The sequence below is a fragment of the Macaca fascicularis genome, chromosome 3 (assembly GCF_037993035.2).
Source record: "Macaca fascicularis isolate 582-1 chromosome 3, T2T-MFA8v1.1".
Lineage (NCBI taxonomy): Eukaryota > Metazoa > Chordata > Mammalia > Primates > Cercopithecidae > Macaca > Macaca fascicularis.
Genome location: NC_088377.1, coordinates 191,611,264 through 191,638,675, shown reverse-complemented (window position 1 = coordinate 191,638,675; position 27,412 = coordinate 191,611,264). Strand labels below are relative to the sequence as shown.

Below are 27,412 nucleotides of genomic sequence, written 5' to 3'. Positions count from 1 at the left end.
GTTTCAAAGGCACAGTCCCTAAGTTCCTTACTCGAAGGACCCTCCTGGCTGACAGAGGCTATGGAAGAAGTCAGAGTCAGAGGGTGCAGCACAGGGTCACGGTGCCGAAGGGAGCCCACCGCACTCCAGCCAGGCATTCCATTGACAGGAGGGAAGTTACTTACCCAGGTCTCATGGCCACCTGGCAGCAGGCAGGACAGAGGGTCAGCTGTCCAGAGCGCTCTGCGAGAGGCGGACTGCAGCCAGGTCCTGCTTGGGGGTGGGGGGGCCAAAGAGGGACAGTAGAGTCTGTGCTGCGCTGTGCACTTGCATCCTTTACACATCTACTTGTTCACTCCTCACAACTCCATAAGGAAGAGAAGCAGGAGGGGGACTAACATCAGGAGGGGTGTGTGTTTGGCTGAGACCTCCCGTTGGAGATGGACCAGCACAGAGGCCTGGTCTCCTGACTCAAGTACTCTTAGCGGTCCACTGCTCAGGCACTGAGGGAACTGTCAGATGCTTCTCGGCAAGTCTGGCCTCACCGTGGGCTGAGCAGGCAGCAAGGGCTGCAGCCCCTGTATCTGTTAGTCAGATGCAAAGAGAAGTCACTGTGCAGGTGCCGGAAGCCTACAGCAGCTCATCACTGAGGCTTTCATGTGTGTCTTCTAGGGTCTTTGGTTACCAGGCAACCTTGAAACACAATTCCTCAAGAGATGATGGAGGCAGAGACAGAGGCCACCACCCTGCTCCCCACTAAGCCCCAAATGACCACTCCTTACACTAGCTGATGTCGAGAGAACATTTATTTCACTCAGGCAGCTCCCGCAGGCGTCAGCGACCTGTAGAAATATCCAGGCTGGACGACCACTTCTGTGCACTCCTGCAGAGCCGAGGGGAGGGGTCCCTGATGCTCCCACTGCCCCAAGGAGATAAGAGCCTGAGGCCTCCGACATCCACTTTTGGCCCAGGGGAGCCAGCCCACAGCCCAATAAAAGGCACCCTCGAGTTAACTCACATACCCTCTCCCCACGTGCACTGCCCATTACCGGCCACCGACAAGCTCCGGCGCTTGAGGCAGTCGACAAGTGTTTCCTGAGAGTTAGAAGCCCAGTTCGGTGCTAGACCCTGGTAGGGCTCAAGAGGAAATGACAGTCCCTTGCCCTCAGGGAGCTCACTGTCTAGTTGCGGACTCAAAACACACAGGAGACTGGAGCATCTGTGGGACAGCACGCAGTTTGGGGGCGGGGGCTCACACAGGGCCTGTTCGGAGAGGGAAGGATGAATGTGGGCTGGGTTGTTTGGGAAGCCGGGCCCCGTGGATCAGAAGGGCTTAGCTGGGTAGAGAAGAGGAAAGGGGACATGTCCGAGCAATACAGGGAAAGGCACAGAGGCAGGAATGAGCACAGCACAGTGATGGGCAGAGGGGGACACAAACTGCACCATTAGCAGAGAAGGAGTGTGTGTGGAGGTTTCCTCTAGGTCAGCCAAGGATCAGAGCCGGATTGGAAGCTCCTGGGGCTGGGAGCACCTTCTCATTCTCGGATCTCCCCCTGAGCATTCCGCTATTCCAGGGTGAGGCATACAGTAGGATGTAAGAACGTATGATCCAAACGGTATCGAAGACAGTAAGACTCCAGTGCAGGAATCCACAGGCTGCCCTCCAACCACCCTGACCCAAACCCATCCCAGCCCTGGTCAGTTTTGCCTTTTCTGATGTTCATTCTGGGGAAGCAAGTGAGAACTTGTGGCTTCCAGGCTGACTGGTTCAGGTGTGAAGATGGGAGGAGTCCTCTCCCTGCTGCCAGCCTGGGCCCTGTTCCCTTCAACTGCACTGCTGCACACTCAGAGAACACACAGAAAGCTCCTCCACCGACCTCTCCCCCTGCCCAGAGCCACAGGCACCAGGAGCGAGGCCCTCATCCTCTTCCTCCCCAGCCCACTGGGTTGAACACTTGGCCAGCTGGGAGGCACCGCTGACTGGGCTTGGTTGGTGGAAGCAGGATTCTTTCTCCCTGGGGCAGACTCAGACCAAACTCAAACTCCCACCAGCGTCCACAGCAGTCCAGCTTCCCCTGAGACCACACAGTGAAATCAGAGCCCAGGCCAGGAGCAAAGGGCTCCTTTATGGAAGCCAGCGGCCAGTCAGGCAAAACAAGAAACACAAAACCAGAAGAGAAAATCTAGCCCAAGGGACCTCTGCCAATGTCTGGGGAAGGGAAATGAGGTTCCAGAAACCTGATGCATCATTCTTTAGGTCTGGGAGAAGGGACTGACTAAAAAGGTCTCCTCCTCGGAATTCTTTATTCCTGAACAAGGGAAGGAGGCTTGGCCAGGGGGAGGGAGGGGCACTACTTGTACAGTGGCCTTGACTCGGGGCTCAATGTGTGACAGGTAAGGAAAGGGCAGCAGGTGAAGTCCTCAGGGCTGAGGAGTCCAGGGATGGGTTTCATTCAGGGAGTCCAGTGGCTCCTGAAATTGCCTGGGGTTTTTGAGTCTATGTCAGTTACCTGTCTTCCTAGGGAAGGTCCGTAACCTTCATCAGATTTTCCAAGGGCTTCGCGTCTCCGAAGTGCTAAGAAGCACTGCTCAGAAAGGAAAATGGGCCGGGCGCGGTGGCTCAAGCCTGTAATCCCAGCACTTTGGGAGGCCGAGACGGGCGGATCACGAGGTCAGGAGATCAAGACCATCCTGGCTAACACGGTGAAACCCCGTCTCTACTAAAAAATACAAAAATCTAGCCGGGCGAGGTGGCGGGCGCCTGTAGTCCCAGCTACTCGGGAGGCTGAGGCAGGAGAATGGCGTGAACCCGGGAGGCGGAGCTTGCAGTGAGCTGAGATCCGGCCACTGCACTCCAGCCTGGGCCACAGAGCGAGACTCTGCCTCAAAAAAAAAAAAAAAAAAAAAAAAAAAAAAAAGAAAGGAAAATGAAGCCTGCAGGTTTCATTCACATCTGGCAGAAGGTTTTGCCTCTAGAACCAGGTCGGCCACCAACTTGCTGTGTTAGCTTAGACCAGTCACTTCCTGTCTCTGAACTCTAGCCAAGTGGTAGACCAGGTGGGAGCAGAGAAGCCAGCTCTCCACACAAGCAACATCCTACCACCAGTGGCAGACAGTGGGGGCCTGTGACCAGGCAGCCAGGATGAGGTCTGCCCCAGCTGCGATTCCCACCAGGCCTGGGGAATCTGTCCACCAGAGCTTGGAATCTGCCACCAATTCCAGTCTCCAACCAGTCACCTCCACTGGTCACCGCAGTGCACCTCTTGAGGCAGGTCTTCTTACTGGATGTGCCCTCATGCCCAGTTGCAGTGCCAGCCAGGCCCCCACGGCACCCCATTCCTGGTCTCCATGTCCAGATGGGTCCTGCACCTACCGGGTCATAGGATCCTGCCCACTCCGCATCTGTCCACAAAAACAAAGAGATCAGGATCAGGTGTGGTGCCATGACATGGCCCTGCCCAGCCACCCCTCTGGGGCTAGGAGGGAGCGATCAGCTGGCCTACCCTGAATCTGTCCTAGGGCTTGAATGAATGCTCTTTGTCCCCTACCCAGCACTGCAAGGATTACTAATCCCATTTACAGATGAGACACCTTGGGTTCAGGGCATTTTGGTGACTGACTCCAGGTGTCCCAAGTCCCTGTTTAATTTCATCTTTGCCACCAATGCTAGTCTACAGCACCTGGGAGTAGAAGGGAGAGGACAAACAGTCTCTGAGGAGCCATAGCCACACAGCACCGAGGACAGGCAGAGGGGGTCAGTGGGGAGGGACAAGTCTCCAGCACCCAGCACAGGACTGAACATGCAGGTCCGCTCGAAGACCCAGCTCCCTTCCTCCCAAACCACTCCCAAGGATGCCATGTCCCCTTCAAAAACCCATACCACCCCTGACACCCCTGCCCCAGCTCCTATCACGTGGCCCCAAATCCTCCCTGCTCCATCTTCCACTTTTTAGCAGTGGAGCTAAAAGGTTCTGGGATTCAGAAACCAAAACAAAGCCCTGGTTTCCACCCACTGTACCACTAAGTACCAACTGTGGTGTAGGCAAGCTTGGCAAACCTGTTTCCTCATCTGCCAAAAGGCTGAAGAGGCCCGTGCCTCAGAGCGCCAGCTTGGAATCACAGGTCCTGGCTGCCCTCTTTCTCATTGCCAGAACTTGGCCAGGCCTCTTAGCTGGGGGCCTCATGTTCTCTTGCCCAGATGACCCAAGCCCCTCGAGGCTCCAGATCTTCCCACATCAGTCTGCCCTCACAGTGCCGCTGATTCTCCTCCTAAAGCCTAAGTCTGAGATCATAGCACTCATCTCTTTAAAAATCTCAGGGTCCCCGCCCCCTGACCACGAAGTCCTCTGTAGGGCAAACCTCCCCTTGGGACACCTGGAGTCAGTCACCTTGACTGACACCGCCTTGAAAACACCCTTCTACACACTTGCTCTTCCTAGAACAATTTTTTTTGTCCCCATGACCTGGTTCAAAGCCATCAAACTCCCCTGGGTGACAAAGAGAAGCCAGTCACCCTTCTCGGTCTCACCCCAGAGCACTTTGTAGGTTGGCCCCACATCACACACCGAGTGTAAGCACCCCGTGACAGGGCCTGCGGTCCTCATGTGTGTCTCTGGGAGAGCCCCGCGTGGCACAGTCAGTGGCACATGGTGTGGCAGAATCAACTAAGGCTCTGTGCACCAGTGACCTCACCCTCTCTCATCCAGTAGCTGCAATATATCCCAGCGAGGAAGAGCCCCTCATCTATATCCCCAACTTACAGATGAGCAAACTGAAACATGAAGTGAAATGACATCTCAAGGACAGCAGAGAGTGTGTACAGGAGCCAGGAGGCCTGGGGGCTGAGGTTGGGCGTGGGGATTGTGGAAAGTGGCCCTCTCCAAGTCTCTTTCAACTCTGACATTCTGGGGATGAAGATCCGGTAAGCAGCTTGTCACAGAGAAACCTACAGCCCAGGACCCAGACCGCCCCACCTGCCATCAAGAATTAACACCACCCACCCCACCCCCACCACCCCCAGCCCTGAGAGGGGCTCTGGCCAGCCCCGCAGGTCTCACCTGCTCTAGGCCGGATGGGCCAGAGAAGGAGAACCATGGCAGGAGACCGAAGCAGCTGTGCGCAGCCAGCCAGACGGTCCCGAGGGAGGAACGCAAGGGGGCGGCCGGAGCCTGGCGGCGGCCCACACCTTCAAGAGCCCAAGCCAACGCTGCCCCTCTCCCGGGATCCCATCCAGAGAAGGAGCTGCGGCCCAGGGCCATCTCCAGGGGTCGGGGACGCACGTGCGGGGCAGGAAGCAGCAGTCGGCAGCAGGCCCCGGGCGCATCATAGCACGCGTCCTAAGTGGGCCGCCTGGCCCTCGGGCCCGTGGCCGTGGCTGCGCTGATGGGTCTTGAGCGAGCCCTCGCGCGCGAAGCTCTTGCCGCAGCGGGGGCAGAAGTAGGGCCGCCGCTCCCCGAAAACGCCGGGGCGGCGCGGGTGGGGCGCGGGCATGCGCGCGTGGGTGCGCTGGTGGTTGAGCAGGAAGCGCGACTCGCGGAAGCAGCGGCCGCACTGCGCACACTGGTGCGGCTTCTCGCCGCTGTGGATACGCTGGTGCGTGAGCAGGTTCTGCTTGAGACTGAAGCAGCGGCCGCACTCGGGGCAGGGAAAGGGCCGCTCCCCGGTGTGCGTGCGCTGGTGCACCTCGAGGTTGTGCTTGACGCTGAAGGCCTTGCCGCACTCGGGGCACACGAAGGCAGCCGCGCGGCCCGACCCGGCGTGTGCCTTCTGGTGCCGCACCAGGCTGGGCTGCTGCGAGAAGGTCTGGCCGCACAGCAGGCAGCGGTACGGCTGCTCCTCCGCAGGGTGGTGGATGACCAGGCCTCGCTCGTCCCCCAGACCCTCCTCCCCGTCCCCCGCAGGGGACCCGCCCCCGGAGGACGCCAGCTCGGTCATGGGCACTTCCAGCTGCAATCACCAGTCCCTAGGGAGACAGAAGTGGGGGGGGGGAGAGAGGGGTCGGGGGACCCGAGAGTTAGGCAACCCCCAACCTCACCTCCCACAACCTCCACCTTTCGCCCCGTTTTGTTTAAGCTCAAGTTCCCCTGCTGGGAATTGGTGTTCTTCCTCCACTGCCTTTTAAGTACGGCCTACACTCCTTTCAGGCCCTTCCCAAGGGCACCTTCTCCTAGAAGCCTTCCCCGACCTTTCCACCCCAGGCTTACACCGTGTGACACAACCATGTGGCCCTCACTCATCACACTGCACAAGGGTCAGTCATGCCACCTCTGTCCCCCGACTCCCAGCACCTTAAGGACAGAGCTGCCTTCTTTCAACCCCAGCACCTAGCACCATGTCAGCCAGCCACACAAGACACTGGACAGATGGTGATGAGTTTCAGTTAGGAGTTTCAGTTTCAGTTTCAGCTAGGATTTTCAGTTACCTTCGTCTAGATATGTCTTATCCCTCCAACCAGATCTCAAGGACAGAGGGAGGTAGGGAAGTGCACCCCAAACTTGGAGAAAAGGGTGGGATTATCAGTGATTTAGAGATATTTTTGCGAAGCTTAAAACAGGAAACAAAAACACAACCCTGTAAACTTGAAAGTGACCTCAGTTAACATTAAAGGCAGCAGCTCTTTGTTTATCAAAATGAGGCATGTGTTCAAAAGGTTTCCAAGTCACTGAACCAGGGTGTGGGCTCCCAGGGAGACTGGTCTCAGTGTGATTCCTCTTGGTATCCTCACAGCAAAGCCTGACCCAGGGCTGAGCAGCACACTCAGTGCCCAGCCAACACCCCCAAACCCAGCTCCCTTCATGCTGGTTCTCCAAAGGATCCTCTTCCCAGGGTACTGTATTCCTCTTAAATTGTTTCCCATTGTCCTCACAACAGCCCTGAGAAAGGGGCGGAGCAGGGTTATTGAGCCCCACTTTAAAGTTGGGGAAACTGAGGCTCAGTGAGGTCAACATACTTGCCAAGGTCACAGAGCAAGGGGAGCCTGGACTAGGCCTTAAGTCTCCTGCCTCACTGTTGAAAGCTCTTTTCAATGTACTAGCTGCTCAACAACTAAACACTCCTCAAAACACACACACACCCACCCCCACTGCCACCATCCCAGCTGTCACAGAGCCATGCATTCCAAAGGGCCACTTCTCCTGTAGAGGTACTGTCTACCGCCACTACTCCCACGAACCCCCCCCCCCCGCAAAACTTGGGCTCCTGCAGAGCCCTAAGGCCTGCCTCATCCATTCTCCCCAACCCCATCAGGGAAGCGGACTGAGTGTTCCACTGGACCTCCCCGAAGGCCTCTCTTCACTTCCAGCCTCAGCCAACCTATCTGCAGAGTGAGGTCTCAGAGCCACCTCCTCTGTCTTCCCTACCCTCGAGGCCAGGGTGGAACTGACACCCTGGGGAAGGAGACAAGTCCTACTTGCAAGAGACCCCACCCACAAGTCTTTTCCACAGGCAACTGCACTGACATTTGCAAAGACAAATCATCAAAGTCCCCTTGGCCAATCTCAGCCTGGCCCTGTGACTGGGCAGCCTCCTCACTCTCCCCAGTTATACCCCTGACTGAGGCCCCGCCTGCACGTCGAGAGGCCCCCCGTCTCTCCCCCAAGTTCTTTCATCCCATGCCACACTCACAGCCCAGTTGAGCCCCTGCTCCTCCGGTCTCCGGCCGCAGCTCTTTTCTCTACAGTCTGTGCTGCTCAACGCAAATACGGTAACTCTCCCGCAGCGACTCCCGTGCCCCTTCTCCCCGCCCCCATAAAGACAGCAAGCCTCCCGCGACGTTGCTTTTATCAAATAACTGCATTAATCGGGAGAGCTGACCCCACCCCACCCGACCTCACACACAACCTTGCCAACTTCTGCGGCCTGAGCAACCCTGGAGAAATATGGTAAACTCTGCGTCGCAACCCCACCCCCACGAAAATACGTAGGCCTCCACCCTGCTGCCGCAACCCACCCCGCCCGACTGCAAGCCCCAGCTCCCGGAGGGAATGAATGCAGCCCACCCCCAGTGGCCGCAGCGCCCCCCGCGGAACCACGCAACCCTGGATAAATACGTAATTAAGTCGCGGCGCTCCCACTCCCGGAAAGGACCTGCGCGGGACCCAGCAAATACGGTAGCGCGCCCGCAGTGACCCGCCCTCGAGGGTCCGGCTCTGGCCTCGGTAAATACGGTAACCTCTCGCCGCGGCCCCAGCGCGGCCCCGCGCGGACTCACATGGCGCCGCCTCCCGAGCCCTCCGTCTCCGCTGCAGCGCCGCAGTCGCCGGCGTCGCTGCAGCCGCACAGCAGCCCCGTGAGGCTGGGAGGTCTAACTCTCCGGCAGCCCGGCTGGCGGAAAACGAGGCTGCTAGCGCTGCGCCCGCGCCCGAGCGGCGACCATGCGGGGGCCGGTTCCTGGGCCTGAACGTCCGATCCGCCGATCCAGACATTCCCCCTTTCGGGATTCTCTGAGGCCCGCATTCGGCCTCATCCCTAAATAGGCACCATCCCTATTTTCCTAATCCCAAGGCCAGGCCCACAAACCGCCCCCAGCGACCAGGAAAGAGGGTCGGACGGAGACGCCGGCCTTTCCGCGAGTAATATGGACTGAGCGCCGGAGCCCGGCGGCGGAGCGGCCCGGGGCGAGGGTTTCAGGACTGGAGACAACAGTCAAAGGGGCCGAATCGGGGAGCTGCCCTCGCTGACAGTTTTGCTGAAGTCTGTCTGACTGTATGGCCTGGGTTATATCACTAAGAGTGACCAGAGGGAAAGGAAGACATCTGGTCCCTACTGACCACACCTCCTCAGAACGGAACCCGCAGTCAAGCCAGAGCTATCCCATAGAAGAGCAACTTAGAATGTCTGAAGTAGCAGCGGGTGTGAGAGGGCAGAACCAAATTACAGCTTCCAGCTGCCATTTAATGATAATGTCCCTTAGTTGGACATAACTTGCCTTTTACAAAGCCCTTTTCCATGTATGATCTCGTGGAAACCTTCCAATAACCATGTGCACCCTAGCTTGTGTGGGTATAGCTTGTGTGGGTATTAATATTATCCCATTTTATAGATAGGAAAATAAAATTGAAACACAGAGTGGCTTCCTCCAACACCCACAGCTCTAAGTAGCAGAGCCCAGATGGGGACACGGCACCGTGACCCAGCTTGAGTTCCACTGCACCGCCCTGGGACTGAGACACTCAGACACAAATAGGGTGTGACAACAGGGAAGTAAACACCTGGGCCCCAGTGAGAACGCGCCTGACGGTGTACATTTGACAGACAAAGAAACAGAGGCCTGAGAGGAAAAGCGATTTTAAAAGTCACAAGTGGTAGAAGAACATTACATTGGCTTTTTTCTCTGTGGCCTTTTTGTAGCTGCCAGGTGGAGAAAAGTGACTCTCCAAGTCCCAGGCAGGGATCCTTGCAGCAGACAGTGGATGTGGCAGTTGGAGTGGCGCTGTCCCTGATGGAGGGTGTTGAGAGACGCGGGCCTCCCGATATCATGAGGGCCCCCTCTGCAGCTCTGTAGGTGCCCACTGTGCCTTCTGGAGCCTAGGAACTGGAGAATCCAGGTGGGAGCCCCTAGGCTGTAAAATCAGCCCCTTCCCCCAACACCAGGCGGGGAGGCCAGGCCTGCCTGCTTTCACAGCTCACTCGGAGAACCAGTCTGCCCCACCCGGCCCCACTCGTCTGCTTGTGGCCTCTGGAGAACCCGCTCCTACCCCAACCCCCACCCCATCCCTTCACTGCTCCTGGAGACACCTCACTGCTGGATGTGGGACTTTTGGAGTTCCTCGTCCCAAGGAAATTGGTATTTTAAACAGAGACAACAGGAAGGGAATACTGGAAAGACAAACGAGTCCATAAGGCAGATGTTGAGTTCCCACACATTGACACCAGCACCCCAGGTGCTCATGACCAACCCCACCTGTGCCTCCACTCAAAGCACATCAACACTGCCCTGCTCTCCAGCCCCTGCTGTCACCTGCCAGAGCTCCCAGTGTTCATCTCCTCTGCAGACCAAAGAGAAATGGGGACACTTGGTGAAGACCATGTTTTTCAAAAGCAAAATCAATAATATGCCTGAGGATGTCTCCCATATTTTTAGCAGCATTTTCTAGGTAAGCTGAACCAAAATAGAAAGGAAAAGAACACAGCTAGGGGATGGAGGTGGACACAGACACAGGCAATACCACCTCAAACCTGCCGTGTCTCAACAGGGAAGCTAAGGCCCAAAGGGCTCCCAGAGGCCTCCATTCTCTGCTCTGCCACTGTAGTTTGAGCTTAGGCACTTCACTTCTGTAGTTTCGTGCACACACACCCCAAGGTTCCCCATCACCCCATTCTTAGGGGCTGCGGTGAGCACGATGGAGTGCCAATATGGAAATACCCTGCAAACACAGCCTTGCTTCATGCTTCCTCATACAGGCAGCGCAGTGGCTGGCACAGGGATCACCACTATCCTGACAGGTCCACGTGGCAGCTGGACTCTGGACCTTAACAAAGACCTGGAACACCCACAACCAAGGCGTCCTGGAGAACAGCAGACCCGGCTCCCGTGTGGGTAGACGCGTAGCTCATGGCTCCTGTAGAGCATGGGTAGACGTGTAGTTCAGGTGAACCCTGTCCCAGACTCTGCACTGTAGTCACTCTGGGGCACAACAGGTGGACAAACAGATCACCCCATGGGCCTCCTCAGGGCAGCTCCAGACCCTGCTCCCCTCATCCTCCAGCTCCTCCTGTGGGGCTGCGTCCCCAGGGCTTCCTCACTCAGTAGGGCAACCATCTCCCCCTTGAAAAGCCTCTCCCATCTCCCCAGGACTGGACATCAGTCTGATCTCTCTCTCTAAAGCACCTTATGCTGATCCCAGATTTGGAATTTAGCACACTTTTGTTTTCCCCACCAGGTTATGAACTTCAAAGGGCAGGGACTATTTTAGCGTCTCTGTGTCCCACACATCCAGCGTATAATAGGTCCTCAGTCAATGTCTGTTTAATGAACGTATGCTCCTCTGCAAGCTACTGATAGCTAAGGCTGCGCAGAGAGAAAAGATGGCCCTAAGGGTTTGGAGGAGAAGGAGTGCTGATGCAATGTGAGGAATGAGGAGGTACAGGCAAAGCTGCCGCCCCAGCCACAACTGTGAGGGCTGAGTGGCTCTGCAGAGACCTGGATGAAGATGTGAGGCTCAGCGTGAGGCCTCATCTGCTCCAAAGTTCTCTTTCCTTGGAATTAAAACCCAGTATGTGACCTATGACATCATTCAAACCCTTAAACTTGCAGCAGGCCTGCTTCACACTGGGGATGGTTAATTCTTTGTGTGGGTTAAGCTAAACAAGGGAAAACCCTTTTTTCCCTTTCCATGGGCACAATTGCTCTGCAAGTAACCACTCTCGTTTATTAAAACAACAATAGCTACCGTTTATTGAGTGATTGCTGTGTGCCAGGCACTATACCCCCATGCTTTACATAAGTTACTTGCCCAAGGACCTATGGTTTAAATGACAAAGCCAGAATTGAACCCCAGAACTATCTGGCTCTCACCTAGGTGGTGAGCTGAGGGGAGAAGGTGAAGGGAAAAGAAACAATGTTTCTAGTTTCTTATCAATAGGAGTGTCATCCTATCATCCCTGGGGCTGTGCTGCCTGGTAGCTACCTGGGGCTATTTAAATTAATTAAAATTGAATAAAGTTCAGTTTCTCAGCCGCACCAGCCACATTTAAATTCTCAATAGCCATATGTGGCTAGTGGCTATGGTCTGGACAGCACAGAAATAGAGCGCTGTCATCATCTCGAAAAGTTCTCTGTTGAACAGCCTGTTTAGGACACCTCCTCCAAACCCAGTCAACCCAAGAGGCTGTTCTCTTTTTAACCTAAGGGATAACTTAAGGGAGTCCCTCTCTCACTGCCCCTGCCACAATCCAGGAAGAACAGTGATAGTGAGAACACGCTATTTTTGGCCCCAATACTCCTCCTCCTGCCTAAAGGCCAAAGATATTTCTTTACCAAATTCAAACCACTTAAAAATAATAACAAAAGGTTTCAGGAGCATCCCCCACTCCCACCAGTTTCCCTCTGCCAAGTCCCTGAGGGGCCTGTGCTATTGCATGGCTGAGCGGCTGCCTCTGGTCACTGCAGTCTACCCTCTGTCAGGCACCTCCCCTGGGGCTGGGCAGTGGGACACCAAACCCTCTCAATGAGGCTGACCGCCTTACCGGACGACTTGAAGCACGTGTCCCTTGCCAAAAAACAACCATTTTCTGAGAACTTACACCATTTTTCTTAGCTCCAGACTTGCTCCTAACAAAGAAATACAAGGATGACGTAGGCAGTTCCAGAAGCCCCAACATCACGAAGCTCACCTGGCTCCCCATGCCAGCCACTGCACTGCCTGTACGAAGCAGCGTGGCTGCGTTTGCAGGATGTTTCCACATCTGTGACCACGTGGCCACAGATCCCCACTGCAGACCTGCACTTACCTGGCCTTGGACAGGATACAAAGCTCTGCACTTACCTGGCCATAGACCTGATCTAAATCCTTTTAAGTCTTGATTTGTTTACTCATGGCTGTTTTCTGTTCCCTTGGCAACCACCTTAATCTCAGCATGCTCCAGAGTATTTTGGATTGTAACCCACTAGGATAACAAACCTGACCGTCTTGTCTTGGACTTAATAACAATGCCTCCTCCTAAATATCCTGTGACCCAGGTTTATCATTTTAAAATGAAAGAGAACGAAAACTGAGGAGGACAGTAGCACCCCATCCTTGCAGAAGGCTGCAGTGTGACAGCAGAAGCAGCTTGTGCTAACAGGAGGCCTGGGATCTCTGTCAATTTGCAACAGGACCTGGTGGACAGGTCACACTATCCCCACCCCCACCCTCCTTTCCCATGTATTACTGCCCTGCCTGACTCATGGTACGATTAAATGAGATAATGGATTAGAAAGCCTTGCTAAGAGAGCTGGGGCTGGGAACCATTTTTTAAAGAGTTGAACATAAAAAAAAAAAAAAAAAAAAGAGTTGAACATAAAGGTCCCAAGTCCTGTGCGTATCAAAATGATTTTCCATGAAGGTCCTTGAGCTCTTCAAGGGTAGGGGCTGTGTCATGGGCAGCATCCCAGAATGATACCTGGCACACAGCAGGCTTGTTTAATGAATGAATGCTGTGAAGTCCCGGCCTGGTCAGTGAGTCATATACCTCAGTCATTCTTTGCCTGAGGGATTTGACCCTGTCCCCTTTGTGACCCAAAGCACCCATTTGTGGGAGGTTCAGTCACCTGGGATCAGCGAGCAGGCATTCTCATGAATTGGTGCTGGAGAAAAAAGCTGCAATTAGGCCTCATTTTTTTTAACCCCAAGTCCTACCAGCAAAGCTATTTGACTTTTTTGATCATTAAACAAGCCACTTATGGAAAATAACACGTTCTGTTGTAAAGATGCTCCTGCAGGACTGATCTCGTCAGCATCTGCTCACATGTGCCCTCGGGCACCTGATTCACAGGGACCCAGTGTTTCTCTAACCCAGGAATGAAAGACAGGACTCAGTGAGGCCTGAAGTGGGTGGGCTTGCTCAACGTGATTTCAGAATTTGGCAAGTGGCAGAGAGAAAAAAGCAAATGACTCCTGAACCGCCCCCCTGGTTAAAGCAGGGTTTGAGGAGCTGCAAGGCAGTCAAGCACTCCCTGGTGCAGTGCAGGGTGGAAGGGGAGTTCCAGGAGAGAGGCAGGACATGAGAGTCAGGGGAGCCCCTAGGGCTGGTGTCAGGTGGAGGGTGCCCAGGAAAACCCTTCTGGTTTGGTTTCCCGTGGTCCTAAGTGCTGAATGCTCAAGCAGGTGGTAGCAACCCTGGCGTACAACACCCCGTGTGATTTCACACTGCATGGTTTGTGATCAAAGAACTGCTCGGGGATGCAGCAGCCCTGGCCGAGTGCTAACCATCATCGGCACTGTTACCCTGGTAAGCCGTAACAGTCAGGGCGGCCCTCCTGGTCCACCCATCACCTTCATATGTCCTTCCGTAGATCTACAACTGGAGTTTCTTCCAGATATAGAGGATTAAAGAACAGTGACCAGAAGCCAGGCTGAACGGTGGCAGCTCCCAGAAGATGACACTTCCCTGCATACAGAGAAGGATCTGGGCTGTGAGAAGTGGGCAGGTGTACTTCTTCCTTCTCCAGAGCCATGGTGGGGTGGTTTCTTCCTCCTACCTCCCAGCTACCCAACCCTGGCACCCCAACACCCATCACCACCCTCTCCAATTCCCTCCTCTCCTCTGGGAAGATACCATCTGCGGCCACAGCCTGAGCTGGAGCCCTGGGCTCTTCTGTCAGCACCAGGGGCTCAGACAACCCTGCTTTGGAAGTGTGTAAGGGGTGACCTCTTGGGGCAGGAGGCCGAGGAGGGTTTGTGGGAAGAGACACTAAACTGACTTGGAGAGGGGAAGAAGGAAAACACCCCTGGCGAGATCTGGGCATGGGGAGTGCTGTGCTCCTAGCCTTGGGCAAATGGATCTCTGAGCACACACAGACCCGGGCTTCAGCTTCAGCCAGGGTGGTTCAGAAAGGCAAGTGAGACCATGTGGAATATTCCATCCATTTTCTCTTCTGCAACACCAGACTGATAAGGATCCAAGCCAGTCAAGTCAGCCAGCCCACTTCAGACATGCCCCAGACAGGAGTGGGAGCAGCGTGTCTGGCTCTCTCCTGCACAGCTACCTCCTCAGGTAGCCAAGCCTCAGCAGAGCCCACCCGGCTCGTGCCTGCCTGACCATCACACGCACACCAGTTCTACAGTCGGGCCCAACCACACACACACCTTGGGCAGGGGGCAGGCAGGGATGGAGAAGGACATAAAAACCACTCACTCCTTCCAAAAATATTTATTGGATTCCTACGACGTGCCAGCTCTGGCCCTAGTGCTGGGAATATGCTTGGCTCTCCCTCGCCACAGCTTCTGGCTTCCATCCTTGGTATCACCGAGTCTTGGCAACTCTCCTACAGGGGCAGCCCCTGGCCATCCTGAAGCGTGGGCAGGACCGGCTGGTGCTGCAGCTGACTAGTCCAGACCTCAGCCACTTCACACCAGGAGACTTTCCCAGCGTCCCCAACAGGCCCCTCACTCGCTGCTTGAAGCCTGGGGTCCAACCTCTGAAGAGGGTGGTCACATCCGGGCCCGCAGTGAGGAACTCGGATCTTCCCTCCTCCTCCTCCCTCAACCCACGCTGGGACCTTTCCCAGCACCCTCTTGGGCCCTTCTAGAACTATTCTCAGCCCTTCAGCGCCTTGAGGAATCTACCGGTCCTGCTATGGGGAGTTCTAAGAGCCAGCAATCCTGGCCACACCCACTCCCCACACACACCCCACAAACATCCCCCGCACCACCACCGGTCCGCTGAGGTCCCGTCCACTAGCGCGCCTCCTCCTTGGGGCTGCATGCAGGGGCCGCGCGATGTACACGCTGGTGCTTGAGCAGATGCTGCTTCTGGCTGAAGCCGCGGCCGCAGGCGGGACACAGGTAGGGCCGCTCGCCTGTGTGGTTGCGCCGGTGCCGCGTCAGATTGGGCTTCTGGCTGAAGCGGCGGCCGCACTCGGGGCACGGGTAGGGCCGCTCGCCAGTGTGGATGCGCTGGTGGATGGTGAGCGCCGACCACCACGAGAAGCTCTTGCCGCACTCGTTGCAGATGAACTGGCGCGGCTCGCCAGGCCCGGTGAGGCCCGCGCGTCCCCGGCCCCACAGCGCGTCCCGGGCCCCTGGGGACCGTTGGGAGCTCCGCGGCCGCGCGGTCAAGCCTGGGATGGCCTCGGCCTGCAGCTGGTCGCCCGGTTCCCCGGCCGGAACGGCGGGCTCAGCGGCAGCGTGGGCGCGCTGGTGGGCGCGCAGTGCGGCTCGGCTGCGGCAGCTTTTACCGCAGCTGGGGCAGGGCGCGGCCTGGGCGCCAGGCAGGTGCGTGCGCAGGTGCTTGAGCAGGTGCTGCTTCTGGCGGAAGCCGCGGCCGCAGTGCGGGCAGGGGTGCGGGCGCTCGCCCGTGTGGTTGCGCAGGTGCCTTGTCAGGTTGGGCTTCTGGCTGAAGCGGCGGCCGCACTCGGGGCACGCATAGGGCCGCTCGCCAGTGTGGATGCGCTGGTGGATGTTCAGCGACGACCACCAGGTGAAGCTCTTGCCACACTCGTTGCAGATGAACTGGCGCGGCTCGCCCGGCCCCGAGGGGCCGGAGACCGCGGTCCGGGCCCCAGGCTGGCCCCACCAGCCCTGGCAGAGCCCCAGCCAGGCCCACTCGGGGCGCCCCCGCGGCGGCCCCGGCCGCAGGCGACAGGCCCTGCGCGCCGCCGCGTCCCGAAGCAGCTCGTGCAGGCCGGCGCGGGAGCCCTGGCGGTCCCGGGCGTGCGCGCGCTGGTGGATGCGGAGGCCCACCTGGTGACGGAAGCAACGCTCGCACTCGGGGCACGAGTGGGTGGCGGGCCGGGAGTGGGTCTTCTGGTGCTTCAGCAGGTGCTGCTTCTGGCTGAACCGCCGCGCGCACTCGGGGCAGCAGAAGGGTCGCTCACCAGTGTGGTGCCGCTGGTGGCGCGCCAGGTTCGGCTTCTGGCTGAAGCTCTTGCCACACTTGCCGCAGAGGTACGGCTTCTCCCCGGTGTGGGTGCGCTGGTGGATTTTCAGGGACGACCACCAGCTGAACCTCTTCCCGCAGTCCAGGCACACAAAGTGACCCTCGCCGGCGGAAAGCGAGGGGCTCAGGGGACCGGAGGCTGACCCGGGAGCCCGGCCTGCCAGCCCCGCATCATGCTCAGTGGGAGGGGCCCACCTTGGACTCCCAGACTCCTCCTGTCCCCCCAGGGCTCGAGGCCGCCCCATGGTCTGGCATGGCGGGAGGCCCGGGTGCTGCTGGAAGATGTTCTCCTTGTCCTTCTCCGCAAGCATAACCTGCGGTGCCAGTATCTGCAGCAGCCGCTCCGGCTTCTCCTGCTTGACCTTCATCACCAGCCCAGCTCCTGCCAGAGGCAAGCAGGAGAGAGGAGGGAGAAAGGTCACTGCTGCTCCGCTAGGTGGGATGGAGAGAAGGAGCGAGAGGGAAGGGGTGTGGGAAGGCAGAGAAGGGCTGAAAAGAGAGCACGAGAAAAGGCAGAAGGGAAAGATTTTAAAACGAACAGAAGAAAACAGGGGCAAGAGAAGAAAAAAGAGTAAGGAAGGCAGAAAGGACAACAAGGGCAGGTTAAGATATAGAAAGGAGTGAAGGAGAAAAATATAAGAAAGGAATCATAAATGAATTACTCGGGTGCCCAGGTCACAGGATCCCTGAGACGCTGGCTGCTCTACCTTCTCCACCCTGAGGCCCAGGAGATGCAGAGAAGGTTAAAGAAACCAATCCAGTGAAATCTGCTGACCCAAGGGGCAAGGAGAAAGTGGCCAAGCTGCAAAACATACCATTATTTTTCTAAGAGGATTCATGTGCCGGAAGCTTTCTAAGCAAAGGCATGCCCAGTCCTCAGTGGTCAGGGAGACCAAACCCTGGGTCACTGCATCACCGTCTATACCGGCGGGGCCCCTGCTCCAAGGCAGAAGCCATGGTGGGGGAACACTTCACCTGCTGGGACCTTGGCTGTCTGGCAATTCATCTTCCTTCAACAAAACCAAGAACAAGAAAGTAGGCCAGAAAGAAAGACCTCAGCATCCAAAAGAGGTGTCGCCTTGCCTTTGTGTTAAACCTAATCCACTTTGCTCTCGAGGGTCCCACACCCACTGCTCCCAGCCCACATCTTGGGCCATACACAAGTCTACAGAGGCAGTTTGTTTTCCTAGCTCAGAATAAGAAGCCATAAGGAAACCGTTTGCCACAGACACTAAAGAATGCTTACTGTGTGATTCCATTTATGTGAAGAGGAGAAGCCGGCAAAATGAAACCAAGAGTTAGAAGTCAGGATAATGCCCTATTACAGAGGGCACTGTAGGTGGAAGGCAGCATGGGCTCTGAGGTTCTGGCAATGTTCTCCATTGATGTGGGTGCTAGTTACAGGGGAATGTGTGCTGTACAAGAATTTATAGAGCTTGTGATGTATGCACATTTCCAAAAAGGTTTACATGTAATAAAAAGTAGGTGGAATAAAACAGCTGTGAACAAAGAAAAGAGAAAAATCTTTAAACAGATGTCAATGTTACAAAGACAACAAAATAACCCCAAAGGAGGTAGAAGAACAGCATTAATAAAGATAAAAACAGATTATAGATAAGGGACATGTAGCTGCAAAAAGGATTCTGAAAATCCCCAAATACTATATATGGACTTTATATAAATAAATTTGAAAATCTGTATAAAATAGAAGATTTTGCAAGAAAACGTAAATTAAAACTGACCCAAGAGTAGGTGGAAAATCTGACGACATAAACGACTAAAAGAGCCTGAGAACATCTCAGTCTACCTCAAAAATGGGTAACAGGCTCTGTACCTGTATAAACAGGTGCTGCTAAAGCCTCAAGGGAAGGACCATGTACACCTTATATAAACTACTACAATGAATAGGAGCAAAGGGAAAGAGAAATCTACAAGGTTAGCATAACTCCAGTATCACCCCAAGACAAGAATGGAGGTGGGCAAAAGGTTTATCATTCTTTGAACAGAGACACAAACATTAGCAAAGCAAGTTCAGTGGTATTAAAATAATAACATACCCTAACCTTGCTGAGATTTTCCCCAGGAAAGCAAACATGGCCCAATATAATTTATAACGTTACCTTATTAAAAGTGAAAAAACTCCCAATAGATGTGAAAAAGTCATACGATAAAATTGAACATTATTTCTAGAGGAAAGGTTCGAAGGAGGGAGAAGGTAGAGGAGGAGGAAGATGAGAGGGAGGGAGGAGGGTAGGAGAGAGAGGGAGGGAGAGAGAGACAGAGAGAGAGAGAGAGAGAGAAGAAAGCTCCTAGCAAACTAAGAATAGAGGAAACTAAGTTGACAAAGAATCAAAGAATGTATTCTAGAAATTACAGCAAACATTATAACCAAAGGCAAAAGATTAGAAGCCCATTACAGTCAGCAACAACATGCAATGCTCACCATCCCTGAAATCAGTTGGCTGTCCTTGAGGAACTAGCCAAGGCAGAGGGGAAAACAAAGAGAAATGCATCAACACGGGAAAGGAGAGGAAACTGCCATTTGCTTATGATTATTAACAACCTGGAATGTGCAAGGGAATCCACTGAGAAATAGAAATAAGAGTTCAGCAAGATTGCCTGGTACAAAACCATACAAAAATCACTTTTTAAAAAATGTCAACACAAGTAACTAGGAATATGCCTAATAAACATGCAAAACTTATATAAAGAAAACTTTTAAACTTTACTAAAGAGATAAAACTAAATGAAAGGAGCAATATATCATATTCTTAGATGAGGAGCTAAGATGTTCTTCACTCTGAAATAATGTTTAAATTCAGTGTAATCCGATTTAAGTAAATTGTAACATATATCATCTATACAAATTGCCCAGAAAATCCTAAAAATGAACAAAGACGACTTTGGCTTATATGACATTAAAAGCAAAAATGCTACTACCCTACACATATGAATGGCTAGAATTGAATAGAACAGAATGAATGGCTGGGCACGGTGGCTCATGTGTGTAATCCCAGCACTTTGGGAGGCCGAGGCGGGTGGATCACCTGAGGTCAGGAATTCAAGACCAGCCTGGCCAACATGGTGAAACCCCATCTCTACTACAAATACAAAAAATTAGCCAGGGGTGGTGGCAGGCACCTGTAATCCCAGCTACTCAGAAGGCTGAGGGAGGAGAATCACTTGAACCCGGCAGCAAGCTGAGATCACACCATTGCTCTACAGCCTGGGCAACAAGAGCAAAACTCTGTCTCAAAAAAAAAAAAAATCAAATCAAATAAATGAGAGTGGCTAGAATCCAGATCACTGGCATGTGCATACAGTGAGGCTGGGCAGCAACAGGGGCTCGTTCCTTCCTGGTGGAAATGCGAAGTGCTGCCACCACTCTGGAAGGCAGTTCAGCAGTTTCTTACAAAGCTAAATACAGGCTTACCATCCAATCCAGCAGTCGCTTTCCTAGGTATTTACCCAAAAGAGCTGAAAACCTCTGTCCATACAAAAAACTACACATGGATTTTTATAGCTTTATTCCTAACTGCCAGAACTTGGCAGTAACCACAATGTCCTTCAATGGGTGAATGGATAACTCGCATGATGGAATATTCGTCAACAATAAAAAGAAATAAGCTATGAAGTCAAAAAAGCCATGGAGGTACCCTACATGCAAACTTCTAGGTGAAAGACACCAATGTAAAAGGCTACACACTGTATGACTCCAAATATATGACATTCTGAAAAGGGCAAAACTACAGAGAGAATTGAAAAACCAGTGGTAGCCCGGGGTTGGAGGGCAGGGAGAGATGAACAGGTAGAGCACAGGGGACTTGGGGGGCAGTGAAATATTCTGTATGATGCTCTAATAGTGATACAGGACATTATGCCTTTGTCAAAACCCATGTAAGGTACAAGATCGAGAGAACCCTACTGTCAATTATAGACTTCAGGTAATAAAAATGTATCTATATTGGTTCATCAGTTATAATAAATGTACCACACGAATGCAAAATGTTAATAATAGGAGAAACTGGAGCTAAGGTATAGGAGAACTCTACTTTCTTCACAATTTTTCTGTAAAGCTAAAACTGCTCTAAAATATAAAGTCTAGGTTAGACACAGTGGCTCTTGCCTGTAACCCCAGCACTTTGGGACGCTAAGGCAAGAGGATTGCCTAAGTGCAGGAGTTGAAGACCAGCCTAGGCAACATAGTAACACCTGTCTATATAAAAAATTTATTAAATTAGCTGGGTGTGGTGGTGCACACCTGTAGTCCCAGCTACTCTGGAGGCTGAGGTGGGAGGACTGCTTGAGTCCAGGAGGCTGAGGCTGCAGTGAGCCCTGATCGTGCCACTGTACTGCGAGAGAGAGAGAGTGAGTGAGCGAGGGAGCGACAGAGAGAAAGAGAGAGAGAGATCCATTTGGGAAAAAAAGAAAATAAAACCCAACTCTTGACTGACACCGTTGTTATTGTTACTGGCATGGCTGTTCCATGGTGGGCTTGGTGACTTAAGGCTGCAAGTCAGATTCTCATCCACAAAAAATAGAAGTAAAAATGCTAAATACAATCATTACAATAATGTACAGTACACATCATAGATAAATAGGCCAATGGAACAGAACCATTTGATACATGATACAAGAGACATTCCAAGTCAATGGAAAAAGGCTATTCATTGACTTAGAAACAACCCTCTCTTTGGGGAAAATATTTAAGTTAGATTCTCAGTGCAGATTGCTTATAAAAATCAGTTCCAGATGGACTTAAGTGCCAGCTTAAAAAAGAAAATGGAAGTATTAGAAGAATTGGGAGAATTTGCTTAGAATCCAGAGATAATTAAAAGCCTTCTTAAACAGGATACAAAAGATAAAAACTAAATTTAAAACATCTGTATGACAAAAGATACCATAAACATAAGTCCGACAGAAATGGAAATTTTGGCCAGATGCAGTGGTTCACGCCATTAATCCCAACAATTTGGGAGGCTGAGGCGGGAGAATCACCTGAGGTCAGGAGTTCAAGACCAGCCTGGCCAACATGGTGAAACCCCGTCTCTACTAAAAATCCAAAAAAATTAGCTGGGTGTGGTGGTGCGTGCCTGCAATCCCAGCTATTCAGGAGGCTTAGGCAGGAAAATCACTTGAACCAGGGAGGCAGAGGTTGCAGTGAGATGATATTGCACCACCGCACTCCAGCCTGGGCAACAAAAGCAAAAACTCTATCTCAAAAAAAAGAAGAAGAAAAAAGAAATGGGAATTTAGAGCAGCATTTTCCCATAGAACCTTCTGCAATAGTGGAAACAGTTTACATCTGAGCTCTTAAGCCACATATGTTTACTGAGCACTTGAAATGTGACTAGTGCAATTAAGAAATGACATTTTTAATTGTATTTAAGTTAATTAATTAATATTTATTTATTTATTTTTGAGACAGAGTTACCCTTAGTCACCCAGGCTAGAGTGCAATGGCGCGATCTTGGCTCACTGCAGCCTCTACTTCTGAGGTTCAAGCGATTCTCCTGCCTCAGCCTCCCAAGTAGCTGGGATTACATGCGCCCGCCACCATGCCCAGCTAATTTTTGTATTTTTAGTAGAGATGGGGTTTCACCATGTTGGCCAGGGTGGTCTCAAACTCCTGACCTCAGGTGATCCACCCAACTCGGCCTCCCAAAGTGCTGGGATTTCAGGCGTGAGCCACCGCGCCTGGCCATACTTAAGTTGATTTAAACCTAAACTTAAACTAGAAGAGTTCTATATGGCTAGGCCATGTGCTAGACAGTGCAAGTCCAGGAAAAAATATGTGCAGATATAGAACAAATGCTTAGTATCCAGACTATAAAACAGACTCCTATACATGATAAAAAGAAGTTCTGGGCCGGGCGCGGTGGCTCAAGCCTGTAATCCCAGCACTTTGGGAGGCCGAGACGGGTGGATCACGAGGTCAGGAGATCGAGACCATCCTGGCTAACCCAGTGAAACCCCGTCTCTACTAAAAAAAATACAAAAAAAACTAGCCGGGCAAAGTGGCCGGCGCCTGTAGTCCCAGCTACTCAGGAGGCTGAGGCAGGAGAATGGCGTGAACCCGGGGAGGCGGAGCTTGCAGTGAGCTGAGATCCGGCCACTGCAATCCAGCCTGGGTGACAGAGCGAGACTCCGTCTCAAAAAAAAGAAAAAAAAAAAGAAGTTCAACCCCACTAGTCATCAACAAAATGCAAACTAAAAGTGTAGCATCTTTCAACCCCTCATACCAACAAAAATTTAAAAAATCAATAATACCTCTACTTTACAATATGCGTGGACACTACACAGAAGAACTAGTATACACATGGGTAATCTGAGAGCATAAACTGGGGCAGAATTTGTGGAGGACAATCTGACAGTGTTTATTAATATTAGAAGTGTGGAGAGCCTTCTGGCCCTTTCCAGCCAGCAATTCCATCCCACGTGTTCACCTAAGAAATACTGACATACGAGTGTAAAGAGGAATGTCCAGGAATATTCACTGAACTGTTCTTTGTAATTAGCAAACAATGAAAAATAACTTAATTATCCTAAAAAATAGTTCCCTTCATAATATGGAATACTATGCATCGACTAAAAAGAATGGAAAAGAACTATATATGCCAATATGAAAAGATTCTCAAAACATTTTAAGAGAAAGCAAAAAACAAGTTGAAAAACCATATGAATCATCTGATTGAATTCATAAAAAATTAAACCATTCAGCCGGGCGCGGTGGCTCAAGCCTGTAATCCTAGCACTTTGGGAGGTCGAGACGGGTGGATCACGAGGTCAGGAGATCGAGACCATCCTGGCTAACATGGTGAAACCCCGTCTCTACTAAAAAATAACAAAAAACTAGCCGGGCGATGTGGCGGACGCCTGTAGTCCCAGCTACTCGGGAGGCTGAGGCAGGAGAATGGCGTGAACCCGGGAGGCGGAGCTTGCAGTGAGCTGAGATCCGGCCACTGCACTCCAGCCTGGGCGACAGAGCAAGACTCCGTCTCAAAAAAAAAAAAAAAAATTAAACCATATGTCTCTACAAATGCACACAGGGATGATCCAGGATGAGTTACACCAATCTGAGACTGGTGGTTGTGCTGTGTCCATCAGGTGGCTGATGGCTGGTTCCCCCTCAGCCCTCTCCAGCCAGAAAGATGACTGCGGGCCAGAAAGCCCCAGGATGCCAGGACAGTGCCGTCACATCCACCTGCCAAAGGACCCCTGGCAGACATAAATGATTGGGTTGGGTGAGGTGCTAAGCCCAGCAGCATCCCTGGAGGCCCTGGAGCTGAGGTGGAGTGTGCTGGGGCTCCAGCATCCCCAGGCACACTCCCGAGGGTTCAGGTATCCATATGAAGAGCGCAGGCCACTGGCCTGCCCGTGGAGAGTCCTGAAATAATGGCACCACTCCTCAGTCATCATGAAAAGAATCATGTTTTAGGTTTTAATGGTTCCGATAAAATTAAAAGGTGCAAAGCACAGATTATTGCTTAATGAGTACAGTTTCCCAGGTGATGAAAATGTTCTGGAAATAGATGGCGGTGAAGGCTAAACACTGAATGCACTAATGCCACTGAACCGTACACTTAAAAATGGTTACAATGGTGAATATCATGCATATTTTGCCACAATAAAACACACACACACACAAATAAAAATTAGAAGTTGCTTAAAAGGGGTAAGCTGTCAATTGTCTGAAAAACAGGGTCCTCCAAATGAGTGGTTCCCTCAGTCTGGCCAGAGGCCAGTCCCCACACGCCTCCGTGTCTCCAGGAGTCTAGGCTAGTGTTTTCCAAACTCTTCCCTAAAACCACAGGGTTCCCCAGAAGCTGCCATAGAGAGGAGAGAGGGCCCCAGCTGACTCCACAGCTCACATCAACCAGAGCAACCTCACAGTGACTCAGGATCCCATGTATGAGTCTGTGTAGGGAAAGAGCCTTCTATAACACGCTGCGCTCTAAGTTCCACTGGAATTTCCAAAACACACGTGCAGCTAGGGTGCTCCCGTCACGCACCTGGCTCCTCAGACAGGCACGCAGGTGCATGGCTAGGCTCCCTGAGGGTCTGTGTCCACATACCACACTGCCACGCTTTGCACTTGTGGCCACGTTTCTCCTTCACCCCACTGCCTGATTTTTGTCTCAGTCTTGGGTCTCCTGACATGACATTCCTGGGAGGGGAGGCGGTTCTTCCCACAGGGGCAATGAGGCAGGGGCCCTGAGGTCTATGGGGCAATTCCCCGGGAGTGGAGAGGGAGGTAAAGAAACCCGAGTCACACTGTGCCGAAGGGCAGGGCTCCCAAGGGTGCCCGGCGTGCTCTGGACTCAACCCTGCTGAGGGGCCTAGAGCCCTTCTGCAGCCGGGCCACACGCCACTGCAGCCAGGCCACACACCACATGCGACAGGGCATGCCAGAAAGGGCTGCAAGTGCTACTCACAGACGCCAGGGGCTGCTCCACCTCAGGCACAGGGATGCTGGGCAGGGGCTCCAGTCAAAAGCACATGACTGTGCGGGGAAATTTTCCACTGGCAGCGTGTATTTCATCACAACCAGCTCTAAGCGGCTTAGCCAATAAGGACCCTGAACTCTGAGTGACCTCCAGGAAGCATAAATGGACTGAACTGAAGACACTGTCCTGACTCATGAGCCACAGCTTTGTTCCAACTGTCCTACCTAGAGTGCCAGCTTTCCATGCCTAATTAGTATAACCCCACAAACTCCCTGTTCTAGCGTGTAAATAACACCTCAATTTCTACAAGGCATGGGTGCACATGTGTCCCCTTGCCAGGCAAGTTAATGGACCAGGCTTTGTCATTTTTTGAGCTCCCATAGCCTCTGTCATTGTTCCATTCTTTGACATGGCTGTCCAAGCCCTGGTCCCCACCCTCAAATTCTGCATCAATAGGATGTACTAGCTACTGGCTGAGGGCGTTGGCTTGCGCCTGGCTTCAGAAAAGATGAGGGCACGCGACCTCAGTGGAGGAGACCCTGGCTCCCCTGCCTCCTCTCTCTTCTCTCTTACCTGTGCGGTCACCAGCCAGGCCACCCTCCATCCCTGGAGGCCTCCCAGCATCAACACCGGCTGTGTCCCTTTCCTGTCATCTGTCAGAAAGAGAAGCAGAAGAAAGAGAATGGGCCTGTGGGACAAGGACAGAACTCAGGGTCCCCAGCCCCCCTCCCATCCCATAAAGCACTCTCTTTTCCAAAGAGCTTTTCTATCCATAGCCACATTCGACGTGGGCAGGGGCTCTTTCATTGTACGCATACCTGCTGAGAAAGTAAAAGAGCCCTAATTCCCATTTTACGAAAGAGGAAACTGAGACCATGAAGGACCCCTGATGTGCCCAGAGTCATGGAGGTGATGAACGGCAGAGCTGGACAAAATCCCAGGTCTTCTAACACCCACACCAGAGCCCACACCCTCGACATCCGCAGGGCAGCGTGTGATGGACGCCACACCTGAGAAGCAGGAGCCTGGAGTAAGGTTAGAGATATGTCTGCAACTGACCACGAGGAACGCACCTGGAAGGCAGAACGGCCCTACATGTTTCCTCAGTCACCAGCCCCCTCTTTCAAAGTCCTCATCCATGTTCTAGCACAAACCCCTCTGGGGAGCTTCGGAGCCAGCCGTCTCCATACAAGAACACACACGGTCAACTGGGCATTGCAAAGCCCGTGCCCCGTTCGCTGATCTAGGATTCATCTTTTTTTTGTTTTGTTTTTTTTGAGATGGAGTCTTGCTCTGTCTCCCAGGCTGCAGTGCAGTGGCAAGATCTCGGCTCACTGCAAGCTCCGCCTCCCAGGTTCACACCATTTTCCTGCCTCAGCCTCCCAAGTAGCTGGGATGACAGGCGCCCGCCACCACGCCCAGCTAATTTTTTGTATTTTTAGTAGAGATGGGGTTTCACCATATTGGCCAGGCCGGTCTCGAACTCCTGACCTTGTGATCCACCCACCTCGGCCTACCAAAGTGCTGGGATTACAGGCGTGAGCCACCGTGCCGGCCCCTGGCGCTTCTATATACAGTCACCAGCCTAACTCCACTTCCCGTTTGCTCTCTAACATTTTTGCCACCGGAAGTGATCTTAACTTGTCTGTTCCCCACCACACCAAGGCCAGGAGCTCTTCATGCTTGCCACCGGATTCTCAGGGCCCAGAGCAGAGGGCATACAGAGGGCCTGTAACAAACGCAGGTGGCAGGAATGTGCTGCTCCACCTGGCCAGGAGCTGTGCAGCCTGAAGACTCCTCCTCCTCGCTGGGGGCGTGCCTCTCCTAAGGACAGGGATGTGGTCCCGTGCGCCTGTACCCCCTAGCAGAGCAAAGACGTGGCTGCCCCACGGAGATGCGCAGCTCGTCCTTCCTGCTGCCTCAAGGGAGGGGCTCTTCCAGATTTCAGTCAGCCCTTCCTCCCAGGCACCCTGGTTCGGCCACCCTCACAGAAACACCCACCCAGGCCCCAAGAGCCTCGCAGAGACCCAGCCTACCTCTCCCAGGTCCCCTTCAGAGCCCAGACACTGGGGAGCACACACCCAGACTGGGGATCTGGACCCTGACAAGAGACATGGGGGGAGGGGTGAATATGAATCTAGAAAATGCAGAAAGTCATTTTCCCTTGTACAAAGAGAGGACGAGACACCCCCTTTTTCAAGAGCAGTTTAGAAACTTCTAATTAATAAGCTCTATCTCTGTCTTTTTGAGATGTATGTGATTTTTTTTTTATTTTTTATTTTTGCAGTAAATGCTCCTCAAGTAGAAATAAATCTTTTTAAAAGTTAAATAAGGCTGGGCGCGGTGGTTCATGCCTGTAAACCCAGCACTTTGGGAGGCTGAGGTGGGTAGATCACCTGAGGTCAGGA

The 27,412-nt window shown here is 53.0% G+C and overlaps 2 protein-coding genes and 1 long non-coding RNA gene across 14 annotated transcripts in view; 1 reads left to right on the top strand and 2 right to left on the bottom strand.

Moving 5' to 3' along the window:
- Window positions 1-767: 767 nt before the first annotated feature.
- On the bottom strand, window positions 768-8,218 carry LOC102130591 (uncharacterized). Of its 8 annotated transcripts, none has more exons than XM_074036339.1 (5): window positions 8,189-8,218; window positions 5,037-5,941; window positions 4,740-4,883; window positions 1,002-3,381; window positions 768-898 (listed from the first exon to the last, which is right to left on the bottom strand). In XM_074036339.1, exon 2 carries the CDS (start codon window positions 5,911-5,913, stop codon window positions 5,302-5,304), a length of 612 nt encoding a protein of 203 aa, XP_073892440.1. In that variant the 5' UTR covers window positions 5,914-5,941; window positions 8,189-8,218; the 3' UTR covers window positions 768-898; window positions 1,002-3,381; window positions 4,740-4,883; window positions 5,037-5,301. The 8 variants fall into 8 exon arrangements, with proteins under 8 accessions (XP_073892440.1, XP_073892439.1, XP_065398850.1 ...); XM_074036338.1 differs by having other exon boundaries at window positions 8,028-8,212; XM_065542778.1 differs by having other exon boundaries at window positions 768-3,381.
- LOC141409957 (uncharacterized) lies at window positions 8,155-11,372 on the top strand. The gene is made up of 2 exons (XR_012433034.1): window positions 8,155-10,073; window positions 10,381-11,372. It is a non-coding gene; the product is annotated as an uncharacterized lncRNA (long non-coding RNA).
- Window positions 11,373-14,814: 3,442 nt separating this feature from the next.
- ZNF775 (zinc finger protein 775) overlaps window positions 14,815-27,412 on the bottom strand; it is a 67,861-nt gene continuing 55,263 nt past the window's right edge. For 4 of the 5 annotated variants that reach the window (XM_065542769.2, XM_015448266.4, XM_015448268.4 and 1 more), the window contains exons 2-3: window positions 25,578-25,657; window positions 14,815-16,939 (exon numbers count right to left, since the gene is read on the bottom strand). In XM_065542769.2, the coding sequence (XP_065398841.1) occupies window positions 15,357-16,939; window positions 25,578-25,608 (1,614 nt within the window). In that variant the 5' untranslated portion in view covers window positions 25,609-25,657 and the 3' untranslated portion in view covers window positions 14,815-15,356. Of the gene's footprint in view, window positions 16,940-17,372; window positions 17,508-25,577; window positions 25,658-27,412 lie in introns of those variants that run through there. The other variant, XM_074036334.1, reaches the window with a different exon arrangement.